We start from the raw sequence: 20356 nt of genomic DNA, 5'->3' as shown, positions 1-20356 counted from the left end.
ACTCAGGAGTCACCCATTTGGCAGGTCCAGTTGTGAATCAGCTCAAGTTACCACCAAGGCAAAAACTGAAAGACAGCATTCCTGTATATCTGGCTTTGTAACAAACTACCCTAAACTACAGTGACTTAAAATAATAACTTTATATGTCTTATGATGTTGTGAATCAGAAATTCAGGAAGGGCTCATCTAGACAATTCTCTGGTTCCCTGTGGTGAGACTGGGGTCACCTGGGTATTCAGCAGGTGGCTGGGCTGGTCTGCAGCGTCCACGCTGATCTCACAGGCCTGATGCCTTATGGGATGGCTAGAAGATGGGGCTCAGCAGGCCTCCTCTCCCTGCCTGGAGTCTCAGGGACTTTCCATGTGGTCTCTCCATCAGGGCAGTCAGACTTACTAAATGGCAGCTCAGGCCTCCCAAGAGGCTGGGCAGAAGGTACCAGGCCTCCTGAGTCCAGGCTCAGAGCTCCCATAGGGTCACCACCATACACTGTTGGTCAGAGGAGTCACTGGTCAGCCCAGATCAAGGGGGGAGGAAATACCTTACTACTTGATGGCATGTGTGTCAAGGATTTGGGACCACTTTAATCTGTCGTAGGTACCATTAGGTTATTGATTTCTCTGGACTTCTCTTGTCCATTCACTTGGGTTAGTTGTTTGTGCCGTAGAAACCACTTACGATGTCTACCTTGGGTCAGTCAAGGAGCTAGAAGGAGAATGAGACAAGTACCCAGAACAGGCTTCGTTAGCTACACACCCACTGAGTTTCATTTATCTAACAGCAGTATTTCCATTTTGTTTTTCTTTTGTTCCAAGTTCTAAGTTGTGACCATTTGCTGGTTGTTGTTTTTTTCTGTGAAGCTACAGTAACTGTATATACTGAGCCAGAAACACTCCAGAAGGAGTAAAAAGCTTGCTGTTAGAGATGTCAGCTGTATTTAAGTTTACAAATAGGCCCAAATGCCTGTGGTATGGAAAATTCATATGGCTACTAAATCTCTTTCAACAGGAGTTTCTGTTGAGTGGCTGCATGGATCATGTTCTTGAGATAATTGAAAGCTTCGCCCACTTGTCCTCATCCCACCTTAACTGCCGCCGCGCCACCTCGGGCGCAGTTCTGTGCTGGAAGATGAATAAGCTCATCCCGTTTTCTATCACCTTTCATGTGCGAAAATTCATTGCTCAATTTAATCTGTTGTTAGTCCTTTAAAATTAGCAGTTGCTGTCAACCTGTCTTCTAAAGGAACAGATCACTGAACTGTGAGGATTTTTGTCATTTAGGGTGCTTTATTTAAACTCCTGCTGGCTTGTGCTAGTTTAGACTATCGCTGTGACAGAAGAAATATGGGCAGAGAAAAAATTCTGCTCTAAAAAGGATCACCCCCCCCCCCCAAATCAGTATGCTTTGTAAGAGAAGAAAGATTTGGGATTATCTATCCATTCTGTGAGCAGTGGTTCCTGGAGAATTAGCGGTGAGGGCTTCTTGCTGGTATCAGAGAGTGAAGAGGTCTCTGTTCCTGAGCCCGGGCCTCAGGAATTGCAAATACAGAAAAAGGTACTCAGGGCCGACGGCTTAATATAGGGCTCTACAAAATGCTGGGAAAGGAAAAAGAGTTCGGCATTTGTAGTTGGATTGCCACGGATGAAATGTTTGAGGCAATTAAGCATCAGGATTAGATTTTGTCATATAAGGATTGGGGCAAATTTCAATGGAAATTAAAAACAAACGAGCCTTAACATTTTCATTTTGACCCACATTTCCACTCTGATGTACCTCAAAGTCTGCTTTCTGTGACAGAGAAGCCTTTTAAAAATACATTCCCAGGGAATGAAAAAATCTTACGGTGATCTATGGAGAAGTCTCTCGTTCCGTGGGGGACAACTCTTTGGGTCCTCCTCTAGATTCTCTGTGATGCTTAAGTTTGAAATCCTCTGCTGGTGGCATGAGAATGAAGTACTGTGGTCTTGCTTTGAAGAAGAGAACAGAGTCAGAAAAGAGGACACCTGTAGACTGAGATCGTATTGAGTCTTTCCAGCATCTCAGGCTGGTCTCAGCATTCTTCGGGAATAGAAATTCCTTAGGGTTTAGATTTCTGCTCTTAGCTATGTCTTAAAGCAGATGTTCATGACCTATTTAAAGATATCTACTGAGTTTCCTATAAAGCAATGGGGTCCTCACTGTAGTGGTTGTCTATGAACCAGTGCAGAAACAGAATTACAACACAGGGAACAAAGCTTAAAGGGTGTTTCCTCTGGAAGCTGAGATGCTCAAGCAGGGGTCACTCCCAGAGTGTGGCTGAATTCTCCATCTGGAACAGCTATCAGTGAGATAGCAGAGATATTTAGGATTTATATGGTATTTCTAATATTTTTTAAAAAATGATTTTAAATCATGTAACTTGAAGTTTTAAAAAATGAGCCTGTTTTCTTTTTGGAAAACTGGCCCAGTAAAAATAACACTAATAGAACTCAATCGTATATGCATGTGCATTGAACACAGAGTGGTATACTAAAGATAGTTCATGCAAATAACTTTTGTGGGAAGTTTGGCTATTTTCGTAGTATCTTTTTTCATAAATGTATGTTTATAAATATATTTACTCATCCACTATGACCTTGGTAGCGTTAGAAGCATTTGTTAGCTGTATCATTGATTATGAAAAATCCGATTTTTGGCATAGTAGGCTATGAGAGCTTTTTGTTGCTTTGTATTTTGGCTAAGAAAATTATTTCTTGCACTTTCTATTTATAAAGATGTTATAACACGTTGCACCCACTCAATGTAGCTGTTGTTTAGAGACAAAAAAAATGTAGGTGTTAAAGTGAAGTGTATGTTTAAAAAGACTGGCCTAAAGAGGGACCTCAAAATAACAAACTTGGCTTGCATCTACCTGAGAAGCACTGGGGTTGGATATCAAATTTAGAGTGAAAGGAGCTGTTGGGGTGGGCATACTTTTGCTGCAAGTTGCAATTTTCTTGCGAGTTGCCATGATGTGTATGTGACTGTGTGTGTGTGTGTGTGAGAGAGAGAGAGAGAGAGAAACAGGTGTCTGATGAAGGCATATAAGTCAGTGTAGAATAGTCTACCTCCCATTAAAGACTGAGCATATTCCAAGATTGCCCTGTAGCCCTTTGGGCAGGAAGCTGCGTCCTCAGCCACTGTCCACCTCGTCCCCTGTTGTACTCGCTTCGGCTCCTCTACCTCTGAGCACTTGGCTGAAGAAAGAGTGTGCTTTTTGTAGCAAAGCTAAGGAAAAGCCGGACACACAGTCTAGAGGCTGCGGTAGCACAGTTCTCATGGTCATGTGCGGATGCTGGTACTTAGCTCCAGTGTCCAGATCCAACGCTGTCAGAATCCTTTGGTTTAGTGCTTTTATCTGCCGGCTTCTGTTCGGCCAGAGTAGCAGTGCATGTGGAATCTTTCTGGCTTTTTGTTTTGGTTTGGTTTTTTGTTTTTTGTTTTTTGGTTTTTTTTGCAAAGATGCACCAAACTCCTTTTAATGATATGAACATTTTGTTTGAATCCTGAGCTGTGTTTTTTGTTCATTGCCATTGATGGTCCATTCCTGGGGGACCTGATGGTTAACCATACTTGCCCAATGATGAGCCTTTTGCCAGTATCTTGACACAGAGGGCTGCGTGACATGGGGTTTTGGATCACTTGTTTTGCTTTTAGCCACTGCAAAGAGATAGTCCTGTTTTTAATGCCTCTGCTGTTACAGTAGTCAGGATGGCCTCACCTGGATGCTGTGGGTGTCAGGAAATTGGGTTTCAGTAATTGCCACTAGGCACACCACCTGACCTTGAAATCTGGTTGTGACGCTCACCTGTCTTACTGCGTGGGACACTAGTACACTGAGCCATGTTGGGTTACCTGCATTTGGAACACGTGTTCTAGCTTAGGAAGGACTCTTGGCCCTTTCATGGATCTGTGGCACTTTCCACCTTTTCATTCGAAGGCACTGGCTGGTTGTAACATCTAAACAGGCGTTCTCGGGTTAGGAGTGAGAACGAGAGGGTGATCTGTTTTCAGACGTGCAGAGGCTGGCCTCTGTGTTTAGGTACTGGCTGATAAGTATTTGCTTTCCTGGTGACTGGGAAAGGCAAGCAATGATACAGTGTGAAATTCCAAATAATGCGATGGGCATTAGTCCTCGGTGACCAATGATCTAATGGTCTGCCTGAACACAGCATGAGTTCTGGAGGGAGATGAGGCAGGAAACCATGTGAGTCTACTCACCACAGCTATTGTTTCTCTTCTTTTCTGCATGCATGCCTGCGTGTGTGTGTGTGTGTGTGTGTGTGTGTGTGTGTGTGTGTGTGTATTAAAGCACAGGGACAGGACCAGTGGGCAGAAAGAGCTGTCCAGCTATTGTTATTCTAACTGTAGAATAATTGTCAGCCTGTAAGCCATGCTAATATCCTAGACTCAGGAATTAACGCCTGCTTAGGAAGCCTCCTCCCTCTGGCTTATCTTTTTGGGCCTGGTCTGTCCTAGGCGTGTCCCCAGCTGTTTTGCTGTAACACATACTTAAGTGCAGACTTACCCAAATCTGAAATGTACTGTTGGCAGTGTGACCTATTACAGCCAAAGTAATTTATTTAAAAACAAAACAAAAAGTGAGAAATGCCTAGGTCCTGTCTTTGGGACACGTATCAAATCTATGAATCTGAGAGGAAGCATAGAGTCTTACCTTTCTTCCCTCTGACTTGAGGGAACACTGGCCTGCAGGCTTCTTCTTACTGAGCCCGTTGGCCTAAGCCAGTCGTTTTCCATCCTGGCTGCACATTAGCATCACCTGGGCCATATACACAATGTCGCCCCCCCACTCCCCCACCCCGCTGGACCCTCATGTTGAATTGGTCTGCTGTGCAGCTTAGACTTTAAAGCTCCCCAGATGATTCCAGTGGGCAGCCAAAGTTGAGAATTGCTGGCCCAGTAATCTTGAGTGGTCTTCGGCAGGATAACCTCAATCCTGGGTTTTTGTGTGTCATAAGATACCTTTATTGATATCCCAGCATGACTCTGAGTTTAAAGTGGGCCGAGGCTCAGGTGTAAAATGGATCATCTGTTTGTCCTCAAAGTAGTTCTGGAGAGAGATGTTGAGATGTCGTCTCCATACCAAATACCAGGTGTGCGTAGGTAAGCAAAACAGATTTTCAAAATCAGGTCTCTAGAATCCTCTTTCCTTTGCATATGTGATTTGAGTGGAGATTTCTCAACTCTGCTAGTTAACATAGAGCACTTGAACTTATTAAAAGGGCCAAGCCCAACCCACCTAGGATGATTTCTATTTGTAAAATAAACAGGAAGCATTATTAAAGTTAATGGAAAAAGAGAAGGATCCTTCCTGGGGGTCATGGTGATACCTTTGATTATTTGTCTCTTAGCCGGTCTTCTAAGTGGGATTTCAATGTAAAGTAGCTTTCACTTTGGGTTTGTTTGTTGGGTTGGGGTTTTTTTGTTTTTTTGTTTTTTTGTGAATGATATGCACTAGCTAAGGCTTAAATATTTCTGAATTTTACATGAAATGCGAAATGAGTCATTTTAGTATCTCTATTCTGGGTGTCAGAGACCTAACCTGGTAATTTCTAAATGAGGTTCCATATCTTTCTTCCCACACCAGCTAGTAAAAATGCCTGCCCGTGGCAGCTTCGCACATGGTATTGGGAAGGGAAGAACTGTTTGATTACAAGTGAGACACCCCCCCCCCCATTCAAACTGACTAGCTACCAAGTGATTTCTCATTGATGATAGAAATTTTTGTTTAAGAGCAAGTTCAGGTATAGCAATCTTTTCTGAGAGAATTCTGGGCACTGTAGAAATTTTCATTCATATCTTGCCTACAGTAATTGCTACTTTACATTTCAAATAGGTGGTATGTTCAAGAAGAAAAATTGGTTAGAAGGGAAGATTGGTCAGTGCAGAGGACTGAATTAGCATCAGGCTATGAAGTTTCGTTAAAGCATGGAGGCTTTTACATCGCATGTAAATGCTGCAACGTCTTTTAGAGAAAATGCCTCCTACGCCTTAGAAAATTGATGAAGGCTTCTTGAGATGGGGTGGAAGAGAGAAACAGTAGCCTTTGGGACTTGCATGCATCAGAGAGTAGGCTTTAGAGTTTCATACTGAGGAGGATTGTGGAGTACTGTGAAACATTGCTGAACTTTATGCAAATCAAACTGCACTGGATTTTATGATTCCTGGGGGAGGGGGGAAGTGATGAGGAGGATGGGAAAGTAATGGTACAAAATATAGAAACTTGTTCTAGATTTTAAACAAGGAATGAAACAAATCCCCTATCGGGAATTCTCTGTTGGGACTGTGAAGCCCAGTCAAGTTCTCTGCCCTACTGGACAGGCTTGCCGGCTCCTCTCCAACTTGGAGGGAGTCCTTTCTGAAACAGCTACGCGATGCTAGTCTGGTTACAGTTTCACCACCCTCCCCCTCCACCTACTCAACAGAAGAAAAACATTCCTGAACAATAGAAATGTGTTCTGTCTCAGTCCACTACCTTTTTATCTGCTCTGGTCTGTGTTCACAGTTTTAGCCCGTTGCGTTATTTTGTGACCTAATGGCAGAACTGGAAGGGATCTGCCAATTCAGTAAGGAACCAATGGCCTCTCCTTTAAGAAATCTGAAAACCAGAACTCTCCATCTTTGGCATGTTAGCATCATTTGGAAGAGCACTTAGATTTCCTGGCTCCTCGTCATTCAGGGTTGGGACCCACTCACGCTCTGGCCCTGAGAGAAGAGAAGGCTGAGGGTTCAAAGATAGAAAAGTCAAGGTAGCTGAAATGTGGTTTCCTTCAGATGGACATGGTCTGAAAGAAATCTGTCCACCTGTTCTCTATGGTGCTTATATATGGTGGGTGACAGCTGTCCCCCATCTACCTGTCCCTGGCACTGTGCCTTCCTACTGGTCACTGTGAATAGCAGATCACACTGGACTCAGAGGCCAGAACCCAGGACCATTTCCCCCTTCTCATCTTGAGCCCATCACTTCTTCATACAGCTAATAATGTAGCATTTACGTCTCTTGGGAAAACTCTTGGGTTTGTCCCCCAAGACACGGTAAAGCACTTCAAGGAAAATAGAAAATAAGATTGTAGTGGTAGCTATCAAATAAAGAGACTATAGGAAAATTTCTCTTCCCCTCACCTGATACCAATAGCAAGGATCAACGTGCCCCCTCTTCCTGCATCTTTAAAGGTTACCGTAGTATTTTTAAGCAACAAACTTAGGTAACATTTTTTTCACAACTTGCTAATCAAAGATTCGTATTAAAACAGACAATCAGTTTCTAAAATGTTGTTATCCCTGAAAGGGAATGAGGTAGAGTTTTAAACTAGAAGAACCTACCGGTCTGTTTTTTCCCTTAGAAAAAACAAACATTTGAGGTTTGTGTCTTTCATCTGAAGGTATTAAACCATTACTAAAGATGCCTCAGAAAAGCCAGTGAGCCGGGTGAGCGCCCTTCCCCCTCTGCGGGTGCTGGCCCTGGTTCGTGCATCTTATTTCCTTAGAGAATATTTGTTTTTTTTTTATGACCTTAATTATAAATACCTATATATAGGAATAGGATTTTCTCTCACCCCACCCTCTTTTGATCATTATCACTTAAGTGTAAACCGCACCTCCCCTCACCCCCCTTTTACTGAACAAATGCACTTTAATTCCTAAGGAGAGTGGCTGTTCCTGGCCCTGAAGCCAGATTACTTCAGGAGGAGAGTTGAGGAGGAGAACTCCTGCCAGACCCTGTGAAATGAACCAAATTCCTTAATGTCAACACACAAATCCTACCCATTTTTAAGCTGTCCCCACCCCCTGCCAAAGGGAAAAAAAGAAACAAGGAAAATGAGGAAGTTTAAAATGGCTACCCTGATTGTAGAAGTTTCCCCAGGGGGAAATACCCAGTATTAAGTTATTTTCTCAGCTACCAAATTGTCAGAAACTTCTAGGTTGTTTTGTGGGAGGCTGAGATTTCTTTAAGTAAAAACTCAAGTGAAAACAAAGGCTATAAGATACGATTCTGATTTATATTAGATTTGTTCTCTCCCTTAATTTGACAGGTGTTCTCAGTCTCTCCTCCTGTAGATTCTGTCCTTCCCCTGATGACAAGCCAATAGTCCTTGGTGGGGTTGCATGTCTCCTAGAGCCCCGGAAGCCCTGTCGTGTCGGGGGAGGGGGGAGGGCAGGAGGGCGGGCCGAGACTGGGGTTGGGGGAGGGAGATTCAGAAAGAGTGAAGATATGGGTTTATATAAACATATTTAAAGCAGTTTAGCAAAAGCTTTCTCGTTGAACAGCTTTAAGAACAATGTGAATGAAATCTTAGCAACTTGGTTAGTAATTTGAAAAGTCTATTAATGTATACTTGAAATTCTGTTTGTATAAAAATACATTTTCCTCTTTATTTTAACACTGTGTAAAAGAACATTATGCATGTGAGTGGTTTGAGAATTAAATGGTTTAATACTCAGATTTGACTGTCTGGTTTTTCTGTATATAGAGATTAATTCTTTTGCAATTTTTGGATTTTTTTTTTTTTTTTTTTAGTATGATGGGAATACTGACATTTTAGGCTCCCCCTGCCCTTTCAGGATGTCTGCCATCCTATCATCTTTCAAGATGCAGAAGTAACATATTTCCCTCCATCACTTTTTTTTTTTTTTTTAAGATTTTATTTATTTTAAGAGAGAGAGCATGTGTACAAGCGACAGTGGGGGTGGGGGAGCGAAGGGACGGGGAGACTCTGTTGGGTGCAGAGCCCTACATGGGCCTCGTGGCTCGACCTCATGACCCTGAGATCATGACCTGAGCCGAAATCAAGAGTAGGAGAGGCTTAACCAACTGAGTCCCCCTCAGGCACCCCCTTCCTCCACTTTTCTTGACCCAGGTGTGCTCACTGATAGAGAACAATCGAAAGCACTCACTTGACCAAATGCCCGCTAGCATCTCTATCCATTTCTCCTCTCCCTGTCTTCACTTCATGTGGCAAAATCCATTCATAATTGGGAGTAGTTGTGTTTATTTTTACTTCGATCACAAACCAAAACAGGAAGAGGTGCAAAAAATAACACTTCAGTTATCACAGGGGTTGGCTACTCTGCCCATGAAGAGAATAGTGTTGAGAGCAACTTCCCTTATAAGAACAAGGAAGGGTCTGTTGGCCTTGAAGGTCACCCTGTTGGGGTTCAGCGAACGGCCAGCAATCCCGACGACAGTACTTGCTGCTGCTTCACTGCCTTCCTCGTTGACCTGCAGACCAGACAGGAAACACAATGGAAACATTAGCTCCTCTGCAGTTCACTGGAGGCCATAAATCAGTCACAGACACAGCAGTTCCTCAAAATGCTGTTTGTTCTCCAGGGAAGAATACACTTGGGTCAGGTTGTGCTCCCACCAGAACCCAACTTTTACTCATTGTTTCATCCAAGGAATATTGATGTAAGCACTTGTGTTCCTCCAAGCTTTGTGCTGGGTAAGAGCAAGGGTTCCGTTCGGGTAACCCCTGAGCCAGTAACATGGATATACACAAGGCTGTTGCATTTCTGGCTGGCCCCATCATACGGGGTATGGCAAGAGGGTATCTTGTACCAGATGCTAAAAGAGACTTTGAATCTAGATCAGAACTCTGTAGTCGAGATAGTTTCACTCTTGGAGCATAAAGATCCCAGACAGAACTACCCCAAGCAACCACTCAGGACACTGGGCCTATGAAAAGATGAGGGTCTTATGGCTGAATGAGGTGAGTATTTTTTGGAGTAATAGTCTGACACATTGGTATTTTAATTTGCTGATAAGCAGAATTGCCAGAGAGACACCTTCAGAAAATTTTGCGTGGGGCCCCGGAATATCACCAAAACTCTCCCTGCCTTTTTTTTTTTTTTTTAAAGATTTTATTTATTTATTTGACAGACAGAGATCACAAGTAGGCAGAGTGAGAGAGAGGAGGAAGCAGGCTCCCTGCTGAGCAGAGAGTCCGATGCGGGGCTCGATCCCAGAACCCTGAGACCATGACCTGAGCCGAAGGCAGAGGCTTTAACCCACTGAGCCACCCAGGCGCCCCCTCTCCCTGCCTCTTAATGAAAGCACTTCAGATCCCTGAGCTTTGTGGAGCTGGTTGAAGAGACGCTGTCCCTGACAGTCTTCTTGCCTGCTTCCTTACCATCCTATGCCCCTGTCTTTCCATGCTGTTTCATGGTCATTCTAGGACTGGATTTGTGAGCAGACAGGTCTTTGCAAGACCAGGATCATCTTATTCAAAGCAGACACTGGCTTCTAATGGCTTCCCAGGAGATCTACAATCAGCCGGGGTCCTGTATATTGGGTTCCCAAGGTTTCCGAGGAAAACAAATTTGTTCCAAGAGCTGTGGAGGAACCTTGTGCCATTGTTTAGTGGACTAAAGGGGAATAGCCCACTAAATCCAACCTCTGCGTCTTCCTAGTGGTAACTCAAAGCCCTCAAGGGTGTCTGAGTTGACTTATTCCATTTAGGGTCCTTAGACGAGGACTTTTCAATCAGAGTGAAAATACTGAAGACCCAGCTTCCCTCACAGTCTTCCTAAGTGTACTTCCTTCATAATCCATATCAAAGAAGGTGTCAGTAGTGGCATTTGTACTTCCAAAACCACTAATCCAGTACTCCTGTAAAATCCCTACGTCTGATCTCAATACCTTGAAGATACAGCCCTCTGGTCTTGCTGTTGCCCTGTAGGTCACTGACATCTGTCATCCTATGGATTTTATCCCCACGTTGAGGATTTGGGTACCTCGCTCATAGCCTTTCTGTCAACCCTAACTCCTGCTATCATTTAATGCAGATAATTAAAATATCTTAGTAGGAGCCCCAGTCAGCACCCTAACCTCCCCCCCTTCATCTCATCAACCCCAATGAGCCCTACCTTCGCTCTGCATAACCAAACCAGGCCCACGGCATGCCTTGAACTTGCCATCTCTCAGACTTGTTCTACCTTTGAAATTATAATAATGACACTATCTTCTCAGACTATAATCTTTTTCTTTTTCAAGCTATTGGATCTCCTCAGTCTTGTAACAATTATTCTGCCTTCCTTCTGTCCTTTGATCCCTCTGAGCTTGGACTCTGCCACTGTATTTACTAGCACCATGCTCTGAAACCTTTCTCCTTTGACCATAACCTTTCTTGGCAGTTTTCTCAATCCTGTGACCTTCTCTAACAGTGGCCATCTCCTTTTCCTTCCAGGCTGGTTCCCCCAGAAAATAGTGGCTCCCCAAACCTGGTTGTGGATTAAAATCTCCTGAGGAGCTTTGTAAATATGCTGATTCTCAGACCCCATTCTGGATTCTCCAAGAGTCAACTCCCCACTGAACTAGTGCTATTGGTCCATAGTTCAGTATTTGAGAACGAGAATTTCTATCTTTTTTTTTTTTTGGAAGATTTTATTTATTTATTTGACAGAGAGAGATCACAAGTAGGCAGAGAGGCAGGCAGAGAGAGAGGAAGAAGCAGGCTTCCTGCTGAGCAGAGAGCCTGATGCAGGGCTCGGTCCCAGGACCCTGGAAGCAGAGCCTTTAACCCACTGAGCCACCCAGGTGCCCTGAGAACGAGAATTTCTATAGGCTTTACATAGCTATTACTCTAGTAAAGGGTTCCATGGGCACCTGAGTTGGGGAAACACTGGGTTAAGCAATATATGTTTTTAAGTTTTAATTTTAATTCCAGTTAATTAACATACAGTGTTATATTAGTTTCAGGTGCACAATCTAGTGATTTAATGATCGCACACATTACCTGGTGCTCATCACAGCAAGCGCTTCCTTAATCCCCATCACCTGTTTCACCCATCCCCCACCCACCCTCCCCCCTCCAGAAGGAACCGGTTTTTTTCACTGTGGAACTTCTTAGATGCCAAAATGCCAGCGTGCATTGTTAATTTCCCAAGAAGAGCATATGCATTTATTTGACCATTGAACTTTGTTTTTTGTAGAGTTCTAGTTCTTTGGAACACACTTTAGGACGTGATCCATTCTCATCAGCTCGGCTTCTTTACCCTCCATTTGCTCTTCAGCTGTTACAATCAGGCCTGTGCCCCAACTAGTCTGTCCAAATTCCACAGGTATGGTAACCTATGGTCAGTTTTCAATCTTGTTACTAGATGCTTTCTGTCTCCCTAAAACTCCCGCCTGTGTTTCCGTGAACGCCTACTCCCCCGTTCTCCTCCTCTGAATTCCTTCTCTGTAGCCTTTGTTGGTTTCTTTTCCTGTGTCACCCTCCCCTAAATGTTTGACCTGCTTCAGAAGTCGTGGGTGGGGGTTAGAACAATGGGACCATGAAGGCTTCAGGGAGTGCTGTCTTGTGGAGGCCTCATGGAGGAGGGGGCTACAGATCTGGGGTTTGAGGGACACTGGAAACATGCCTTTTCTCACAGTTGTGTCCTGCTGTTCACACACCTACTGTAAAACCGTAGACCCAGGGAGCAAGAACTCCATAGTTACAAATCACGTGAGATACCAATATACTGAAAAAAGAAGTGAGAGCATTAGAAGAGAGCAAAGGAAGATGTACCCACCTCAAGAAAGGCCTTATGGAATGCATCTGAGATGTAGAGGTCGCTCCGGCCTCCTGCGATAATACCTGAAGGAAAACCAGAGAAGGTTCTGTGAAGTGGGAGAAAGTTGGCTTCAACCCACAGAAAGGAATGCAGTTTGAATTAAGAGGTCCTGTAGGGCTTTTTTTGGAAAAATAAAAACCCTGAACGCTCATCTAATGATACTCCCTAAGTAAGTAAATACATGTTAAAAAGAATAAAGTCCTTTAGGCTTTTTCAGCCTGGCTCCTGAGAATGTACTCTCATGCTTCAGCTCTTGGAAGGGGGTAGGGGACTCTGTTCTTAAAGAAAAACTCACTCCACTTAGTAGGAATGTCTTTCTTTCCAGTCTGGCAACATTTTCAAGAGAGAAGTTGGTTAGACCTAGTTTAAATTTTTTTCAACTTTTATTTATTGAAGTCATCCCTACACCCAGCGTGGGGCTCAAATTCATGACCCTGAAATCAGAAGTCACATGCCCTTCCTTCTGAGCCAAGAGCCCCTGGTTAGACCCTGTTCATAGGCAGCCTATTAAAGGTAAATTCAATTACCTGACATTGTAAACTTCTTTTGTAAAAAGATATCTTAATGCATATTTTTAAAGGATGGTAGGAACCAAGACCACAGAACACTGTTGCTGAAGTCTCCCAGCGGGGGAAGGTTGGCCACATCTGTTGTCCAAGTGATGTTAGGGCAAACTCAGGAGCCCTTTGGAATATCAGGCTGTTCAACGTCAGCACTGCCTATGTTGTGGGATGAAGATGTCTCCCGCTCTGAATCATATCTTTACTTTGAATTCTGAGGTCTTTTCGAGTTCTTCTCTACCTGGTCCCATCCCGCATATCAATTACAGTCTCAAAGCATCCCACTGCCCGCTGAGCCCCTGGACATCTAGGCGCAGACTCCCCGGGATATGGAAGAGGAACCAGACCTTGGAAAGGAAGGGGTCTCCCCGAGTTAGCAGCAGAACCCTTGCTCTACTCCTAACCCGTTGCTCTTTTCTACCCTTTCCCCAATTCTTTCACCTTTGCTCAGCCCACCTTGGGGGCGGGGGATGGACAAAGCAAAGAGAAAAGCCCTTCCTGGGCTAACCTGGGAGCCTGGATTTCTCAGGGTTGAACAGGTCCACAAGGCCCATGTCCTGCAGCAGCTCCTTCACACTGAAGCTGTCCTCAATGCGGAAGCGGGGCACGTGGGCCACCAGCAGGATCTCGGTCATCTCGTCCAGCCACTCCTGCAGCATGTCCGGGGTGAGCTCCTTCTCCACCTTGGCCAGGGTCTTCTGCAGCTTAGGCAGAATGAGCACCATGGTGATGTCATCGCCCTTGAAGGGCAGTTCGAGCACCTGGGTGCCTTCAGCCACTTGACGATAGCGGAACTTGCCTTCCTGGTACATCATGGACGCCAAGCACGACTCCCCATTAGCCTTGTGAAACAGTTCCTCCCTTGTGTTCTCGGGACTGAACTTGGACTTCCATAGGCCCTGGGAGGAGACAGCAGGTGGAAGAATCACAGTGAGAAGACCACAACCCACTGTAGGAGAATCCTGAGGTGGGAAATAGTCACATTATTTTATCACCCTAATATGTAGGTAGACTTAGTAGAAGAAAAGATGAGAGGGCTGTGGATGGAAAGGTTTACAATGACTATGGCAGTGATGCAATTACCAGTGTTTTTTTTCTGTGAACTTTTCTGTATTTCCCAGATTTTCAGCAGTGGCTATTTATTTGCTTTACAACTAGAAAAATAAAAATGAAAACTGAGAACAACCTACTGGCCTCTTCACAAGCATTTTTTTTTTAAATATTTTATTTATTTATTTGACAGAGAGAGATCACAAGTAGGCAGAGAGGGGGGGGGAAGTAGGCTCCCCACTGAGCAGAGAGCCTGATGTGGGGCTCGATCCCAGGACCCTGAGATCACGACCCGAGCCAAAGGCAGAGGCTTAACCCACTGAGCCATCCAGGTGCCCCCACAAGCATCTTTTTGAGTTTAAATCTAATTGCCCTTTGCTTTCTGCCTCCCACCTGTCTCTTTCTCAATCCAAAAGGCTGGGCTCTTTCCCCGATAAATAAAGGCCAGACATAGGTAATAACCTAGGGTGTTGTTTTGGAGCCCTGCCCCGGCAGGGGTGAGTCCTGGCTAACTTCCTGCTCAAAGATGGAGGGACCCTGGGATACAAGACAGCCCTGTGAAATATTCTGAGTTGTAATTACCATTCCTTGTCCTTTCTGGCTGGCTGATTTGGGTCCTCGCCTGTAAAACTAGGAGCTGGAGTTGGCTAATACTTGCACCGCTCTAAGCATTTCACCTGTGTTCACTTACTCAGGCCCCTCAGGAAGCCCATGAGGGAAGTGTGTCCTTATTCTCACTTTACAGATGCAGGATTTGAGGCACAGAAAGGCCTCCAGTAACTCACCTGAGTTCACACAGCAGAAATAGAAGAGTCAGGATTTAAGTAATCTGAGAGGCCCGAGGTCTCGTTGATGATATTATGAGAATAAAGAGGGCTAATAAACAGCAAAGTGTTCTGTAAACCATAAAGGGCAATACACATTGTGTAACTACAACCTTCTCCACGCTGAGCGGGGGAGAAGGAAACCCCAAGGGGCAGGTGGGTGGCAACAGGCCTGGCTGAACTCCTGGGCTCTGGGGGCGGGGGGAGTGCACGTAGAGCACAACCCAGGATGGGCAAATGTGCCCCAGTTCCCCCAACTTAAACCTGTGGCCCTCCTGAGTACCAGGGGCCTGTTTATTCCCAGTACCCTGCCCCCCCATTCCCCTTCCTGCATGTCTCCATTTGGAGTAGCCTTTAGAAATCTCAGCTCTGAGAGAGACAAAGCCAGACCAGGACTCTGCAGAATTTGGGCTGAGCCTGGCTCCTGCAGGTGCAGAAGCTCTAGGCAAGGGGAACTTTGAGTCACTACTGAAGCTACTCCGGACAATGGAGAAAACCTCATCACCGAGAACTGTCAGTAGAGCCTACCGTGTTGTTCCAGATTTCAAAATGGAGTTAACTGGACAGAAAAATTGTCACCCGTGTATAAGAGTTCAGCACCATGCATACTTTGCAGCTGTGCATGCTAAGTTTGTGAGTGTGTACACTCTTCCTTGTGCCCAGAGACACGACCAGGCCCCCGGACTTCAGGCCAGCAGCCATGGCCCTAGACATGGTTCTAGACTCCCAGTAAATTCATATTTCTCCTCAGGCCAGGCATAGACTGTTTCTCAGAGAGGATCTATCTAATGCCTAATGGTGTGAAAGCAGATGAACTGGAGGACAAGAGGACATCCTCTGGGTCTCTCCGGGGCCATCTAGAGTACCTTGAAGTAAATGGTGTTGACCAGCACCAGGACCGTGAGCTCGTTGATGGCGTCCTCAGGCACAACATCAGTGATACGCCCTTCGGTCTTATTGGCTACCCATTTGTTGATGATCATTCTGGACTGCTCTGCATTTTCCTGAGGAGAATAGGAAACAAACCTACCCATCTGTGCTTTCAGTGGGCTTCTCTACTTCCCCACACAGCATTTCATTTTATTCATCAGCCCTTTGCCCTTTCCCACCGTTTCCCACTCTAACCCAGATTGGGGAGAAATTAAATATCTAGTATAATGCCATGAATCTTCCAGATGGTTAGTAAATATTCACAGAAGAAAGAGAAATAAAGAGAAGCAGAAATAAAGGAACAGAAAAGAAGAAAATAGTCTGGGGAAAAAGAAAACAAAATACTATTTTTCTGACATGTCCAGAAGCTAGTGAGTTATGCAGGGGTGAGGGACAGGAAGGATGCCCTTATGTGGTGAAAAAAAAAAAAAAAAATGGAGAAGTGCTGACTGAATAAAGCCACAGACTTCTTTGTTGCAGGACTCAGCCACTTCATGAATCTCCAAAAGGAGGTTACAACATGCAGCATACACCAACTTTATTTGAACCTGGTAATTTTTTAAAAATGAAGTAAGACTGGCATCTCCAGAGTCCTTTTTGGTCTTGGGGGATAACATGAAGAATTTATTATTTATACAGCGTTTTAAGAGCGGGCACCACAATCTAAGCCAGAGATACCACTGATTTCTCAGGTTTCGAGCAAGCAGATATGTTCCAGGGGTGCTGACTTCTAGGCACTCCCCACCCCCAAAATGCCTTCAACTAGCTTCGCCACGTTCATTTGGATCCTGGATTCTGCTTCTCTATCTTCTCAACCTCTGAGTGGAGACCAAGAACTCTGAGGTCGGGGACGACATCTGCGACTCACCTTAAAGTTCAGGGGCTGGAGCTTGGCTCCGTACACCACCTCACTGATGTCCTGGTAGGTCTCATTGAAGACAAGCGATTTGTCTCCGAAAAGGCGGTTGGCCGCCACTAACTCCGAGGATTTGTTGGCTTTCCGATAGAGTCGGCAGTTCAGTTTGGCAAAGAAAAAGTGCACCTGGTCAGACGTCTTCTCAGAGATGGTATCAAACTTAAAAACCTGTGGAAGCCAAAAGAAAATAGTGGAGAAACCTGGCTAAGGTGGTGGGGTCAGCCCCTGACCAACGGCCACCCAACCTGAGACCTCGTTCAAGAGCAGCACCCCGCACAGCCAAAGTACTCAGCTCACATCTGCTAAGTGAATGCAGGATAAAAGGAGAACCAAGCGGGAGGAAGGAGAAAGGCAGAAAGCACAAAGAGACTGGGACACCACCTAATGTCTCTCCCCAGCTCTGGGCAACACAGGTTTCCTTGGCGTCCAGCAAGGAGGCTAGGCAGAAAGGCGTCCCACTGTACCTCCATCAGCTGCTTGAGGGTGTTGTCACAGGCCCCCAGCTTGGTCATAGCAAAAGCTGTGGAGATACTCAGGGGCGACAGGAAAATATTGTCCTTGTCATTCTTGGAGTCGGCCAAGTGCTTATAGAAGGCGGTGGCAAAGCGCGAATTGGCTCTGGACAGTTCCCAGACGCGCCGGTTGGTGGCCTCGGGGACCTTCTGCTCCGCGCCCTCCTCCTCCACCGCCTTCTTCTCCGCCGCCCGGTAAATGCACAGGGGGTTCACGGGGATGTCCCGAGGCTTGGCTGTGCAGATGTCCTCCACGGGGCTCCAGTCACAGGTCACACAGCCCCAGAGCCCGGTGAGCATCAAGGACAGAAGACATGCCCTCCTATAGGGGGACAGAAAGCGGAGTTAAGCTTGGCTGGGAGAACCCCAGTACCCGATCTCCGCTGCCCGGCCCCGCCGTGCCCCGGGAACGCACAGGACTCCAGCCCCGGGAGCGCGGCCAGGAGGAGGGCCCGACGCAGGACCGGTCGGTGGGCTGGGGGCAAGTGGATCCACCTGCCCCGACACAGGTCGAAATTAAAATCAACGATTGAAGCAGCTGAGGGTCCTAAAGCACCGCGGGCCCAAGGCGGGAGCTGCCGCTGGGCGAGACGGGACCCACGCCGGGGGAAAAAGGCAGGGCCCTGAGCGCCCAGCGCAGACTTAGCGCGGTAGGAGGAAAGGCCTCCTGGATGTTAAAGAGCTGGGGATCCGGACTGATGCAGCAGAGATTTCGGTAATAAAACAGGGGTAAGAAGGGATGACCAGGGCGAAGCCCCACCTAAGTGCCCAGGCCTCCCCAGGCCTCCAGCTCCAGCCCTACCTCCCCCACGGAGCGCCAGACCCACTGTGTGCCAGATAATGCCACCTGCACGACCTGAAGATTCCTTAGCGAAATTGCCACCCGATGATTGTCCTGGTAAGTCTCCCCCACCCACCTCTTCTCATCCTCCAGCTCAACAAACGAGAGCCTCAAGCCAGAAAACGGGGTGGGGGGGGTGGGTTGTTTCCTCCTTCACCTGTTCCTCAATTTCACCCTCATTAGTCAGACCCTGGACTCAAAGAACTCTGAGTCCTGCTCTCCCCGCCTTGGTGCAGGCCCTCATCATTCCTCTGCCTGGATTTTTGAATGCTTCCAACAGCGGTTCACTAAAAGCCAATGAAATTAATCTTACTTTTTTAAAAATGAGATTGTGCTACTGGCATATTAGGAGAATTGGAACACTGAGGCACACCGGGAGATAAACTCTTGTCGTACTTTTGTACAAAGACAGGGTGGGCGAGGAGCTTCTTCTGGCTGACTTGGGAGTCTGTGTGGGTACTGAGGCTTCTCAGTCTCCCCTGGCAGAAAAAGACTCGCTGAGGTGCTGGGCTGGCTGGAGGCTGGGGGCAGCTGAGGGGTCCTTGGCTCCCTGTGTGAGGTGAGGTCAGCTCTGCAGCCCTTCAAGAACAGAGGCACAGAGCGGGAGAGAAGCAGAGGCAGTTGGGGAGATAGAGAAGGCAGGGCGAAGAAGCAGAGAGAGAGAGAACCTTGCTGTTCATTTCCCCATCTTGCTTGCCTTTGGTTTCCCTTTTTGGTCCTCAGCTACATCTGGAAACACAAGTGGAAGCTGAAGGGGATCTGGGAGTGTTGTTCTTCAGGAGAAGAAAAACCAAGATGGTGGTGCTACAGCCTCAGTTGGAGCCTCCAAAAACAGCCCAGGTCAAGAAGGGAAATGGGTGCGGTATCGAGGGAGGAGGGGACCTCCCTATGAGGCTAGTGAACAGGGCTGCTGTCCTTCAGTCAAAGGTCATTGAGATTTTGGAGCAGGGGCAATTGAGTGGAAAGAGAAGCAAAAAGGGAGTTGGGAGATCCTCACAGGTTAAATTTTCCCTCTTTTCAGCTGTATAGCTGAATTTGCGTTGGAGTGTCCCCAGGGCTACTCTGAGGGCTGGCACTGGCACAGCAGCTCTAGGCGGAGAAGACATCCCCTTTGTTTCTTGGGCTAAGAACCCAAGGTATGGCTTACCCCAAGAGGGGGTGGAAGGGAGGGCGCTTGGCATTAATGACGTCTTCCAAACACGTCTTTTATTGTTACGAGAGGGCCTGGTTTTCTGGAAGGGGTGGAGGCCATCTTCAGGAGAACTTCAAAAGTGAAAAAACCCAATGAGGGCATGCAAAAGAGAAAACTTGCCTCTCTTACCTTTTTCCAGTAGCTACAGTTCCTATCCCACTGGAAAACATGGTTGCTAATCTTCCACAGGGCCAGGCGAGTAGAGATAGTGTGTTCTGAGGCAATCGCTCTGAAAACTGGTTCTTTCCTCTGAATCTGACTGAGGTTCCAGAAGCTAGGGTGGGGGAGGGAGCTGGTGACGAGGGGAAAACTGAGGTCAAAGGCTGATGACCAGCTTCCAGGGTTAAGCAAAGTGTAGAGCCCAGCATTGCTTAATTAGAGAAGTTTTAAAGTTCAGTCAGGGCGAGGAAAGGCAAGGCCCACCTCTCTTAGGCATATTCCCTCACTCTCTTCATTAATTTTAGAGAAGAGGAAAAGGAGGACATGTTCTCAAATTTAAACCTGGTCAGAAAATGCCTGACAGAGAACTTTGTCTACAGGATTTTTTTTTCTTGGTTAACCAAACCAGGACGTAGAAAATAGGTGAATATAACTAGTCAAGTTCAATGTCCAGAAATTTCTAACTTTCTCCCTGCTCAGTGTAATATGCCCTCTCTCTCTCTCTCTCTCTTTTTGGAAGATTTATTTATTTGACAGAGAGCACAAGTAGGTGGAGAAGCTGACTCCCCACTGAGCAGAGAGCCCGATATGGGGCTGGATCCCAGGATCCTGGGATCATGACCTAAGCTGAAGGCAGACTCTTAACCAACTGAGCCACCCAGGTGCCTGCTGTATGCTTTCTGTCACAGCTCTCTTTCAGGAGAGAGAGAGTCCATAAAATCTAGTCAGAGGGGAGAGTATTCTGAAACAACTTACTACCTTCATTCAGGCTTCTAAGGAC

At 46.1% G+C, this 20356-nt stretch overlaps 1 protein-coding gene across 1 annotated transcript; it reads right to left on the bottom strand.

The window, feature by feature from the left end:
* Positions 1 to 9006: 9006 nt before the first annotated feature.
* On the bottom strand, positions 9007 to 19700 carry SERPINC1 (serpin family C member 1). The gene is made up of 7 exons (XM_047704300.1): positions 19546 to 19700; positions 17336 to 17705; positions 16824 to 17039; positions 15892 to 16029; positions 13660 to 14050; positions 12550 to 12614; positions 9007 to 9256 (listed from the first exon to the last, which is right to left on the bottom strand). Exons 1-7 carry the CDS (start codon positions 19584 to 19586, stop codon positions 9080 to 9082), a joined length of 1398 nt encoding a protein of 465 aa, XP_047560256.1. The 5' UTR covers positions 19587 to 19700; the 3' UTR covers positions 9007 to 9079.
* Between the last annotated feature and the right edge of the window lie 656 nt (positions 19701 to 20356).

Source organism: Lutra lutra, chromosome 15 (genome assembly GCF_902655055.1).
Source record: "Lutra lutra chromosome 15, mLutLut1.2, whole genome shotgun sequence".
NCBI classification, from domain to species: domain Eukaryota; kingdom Metazoa; phylum Chordata; class Mammalia; order Carnivora; family Mustelidae; genus Lutra; species Lutra lutra.
This window is presented reverse-complemented; position numbering and strand designations above follow the sequence as displayed.

Bases quoted from the DNA above. Each gene is read 5' to 3' on its own strand.
- SERPINC1 (XM_047704300.1), bottom strand. From the start codon at position 19,586: ATGTTTTCCAGTGGGATAGGAACTGTAGCTACTGGAAAAAG. The intron at 16,030-16,823 runs GTGAGTCGCAGA...TATTCTCCTCAG, and splicing joins TCCAGCCCCTGAACTTTAAG to GAAAATGCAGAGCAGTCCAG. The intron at 9,257-12,549 runs GTGGGTACATCT...TCTGGTCTGCAG, and splicing joins TCCATAAGGCCTTTCTTGAG to GTCAACGAGGAAGGCAGTGA.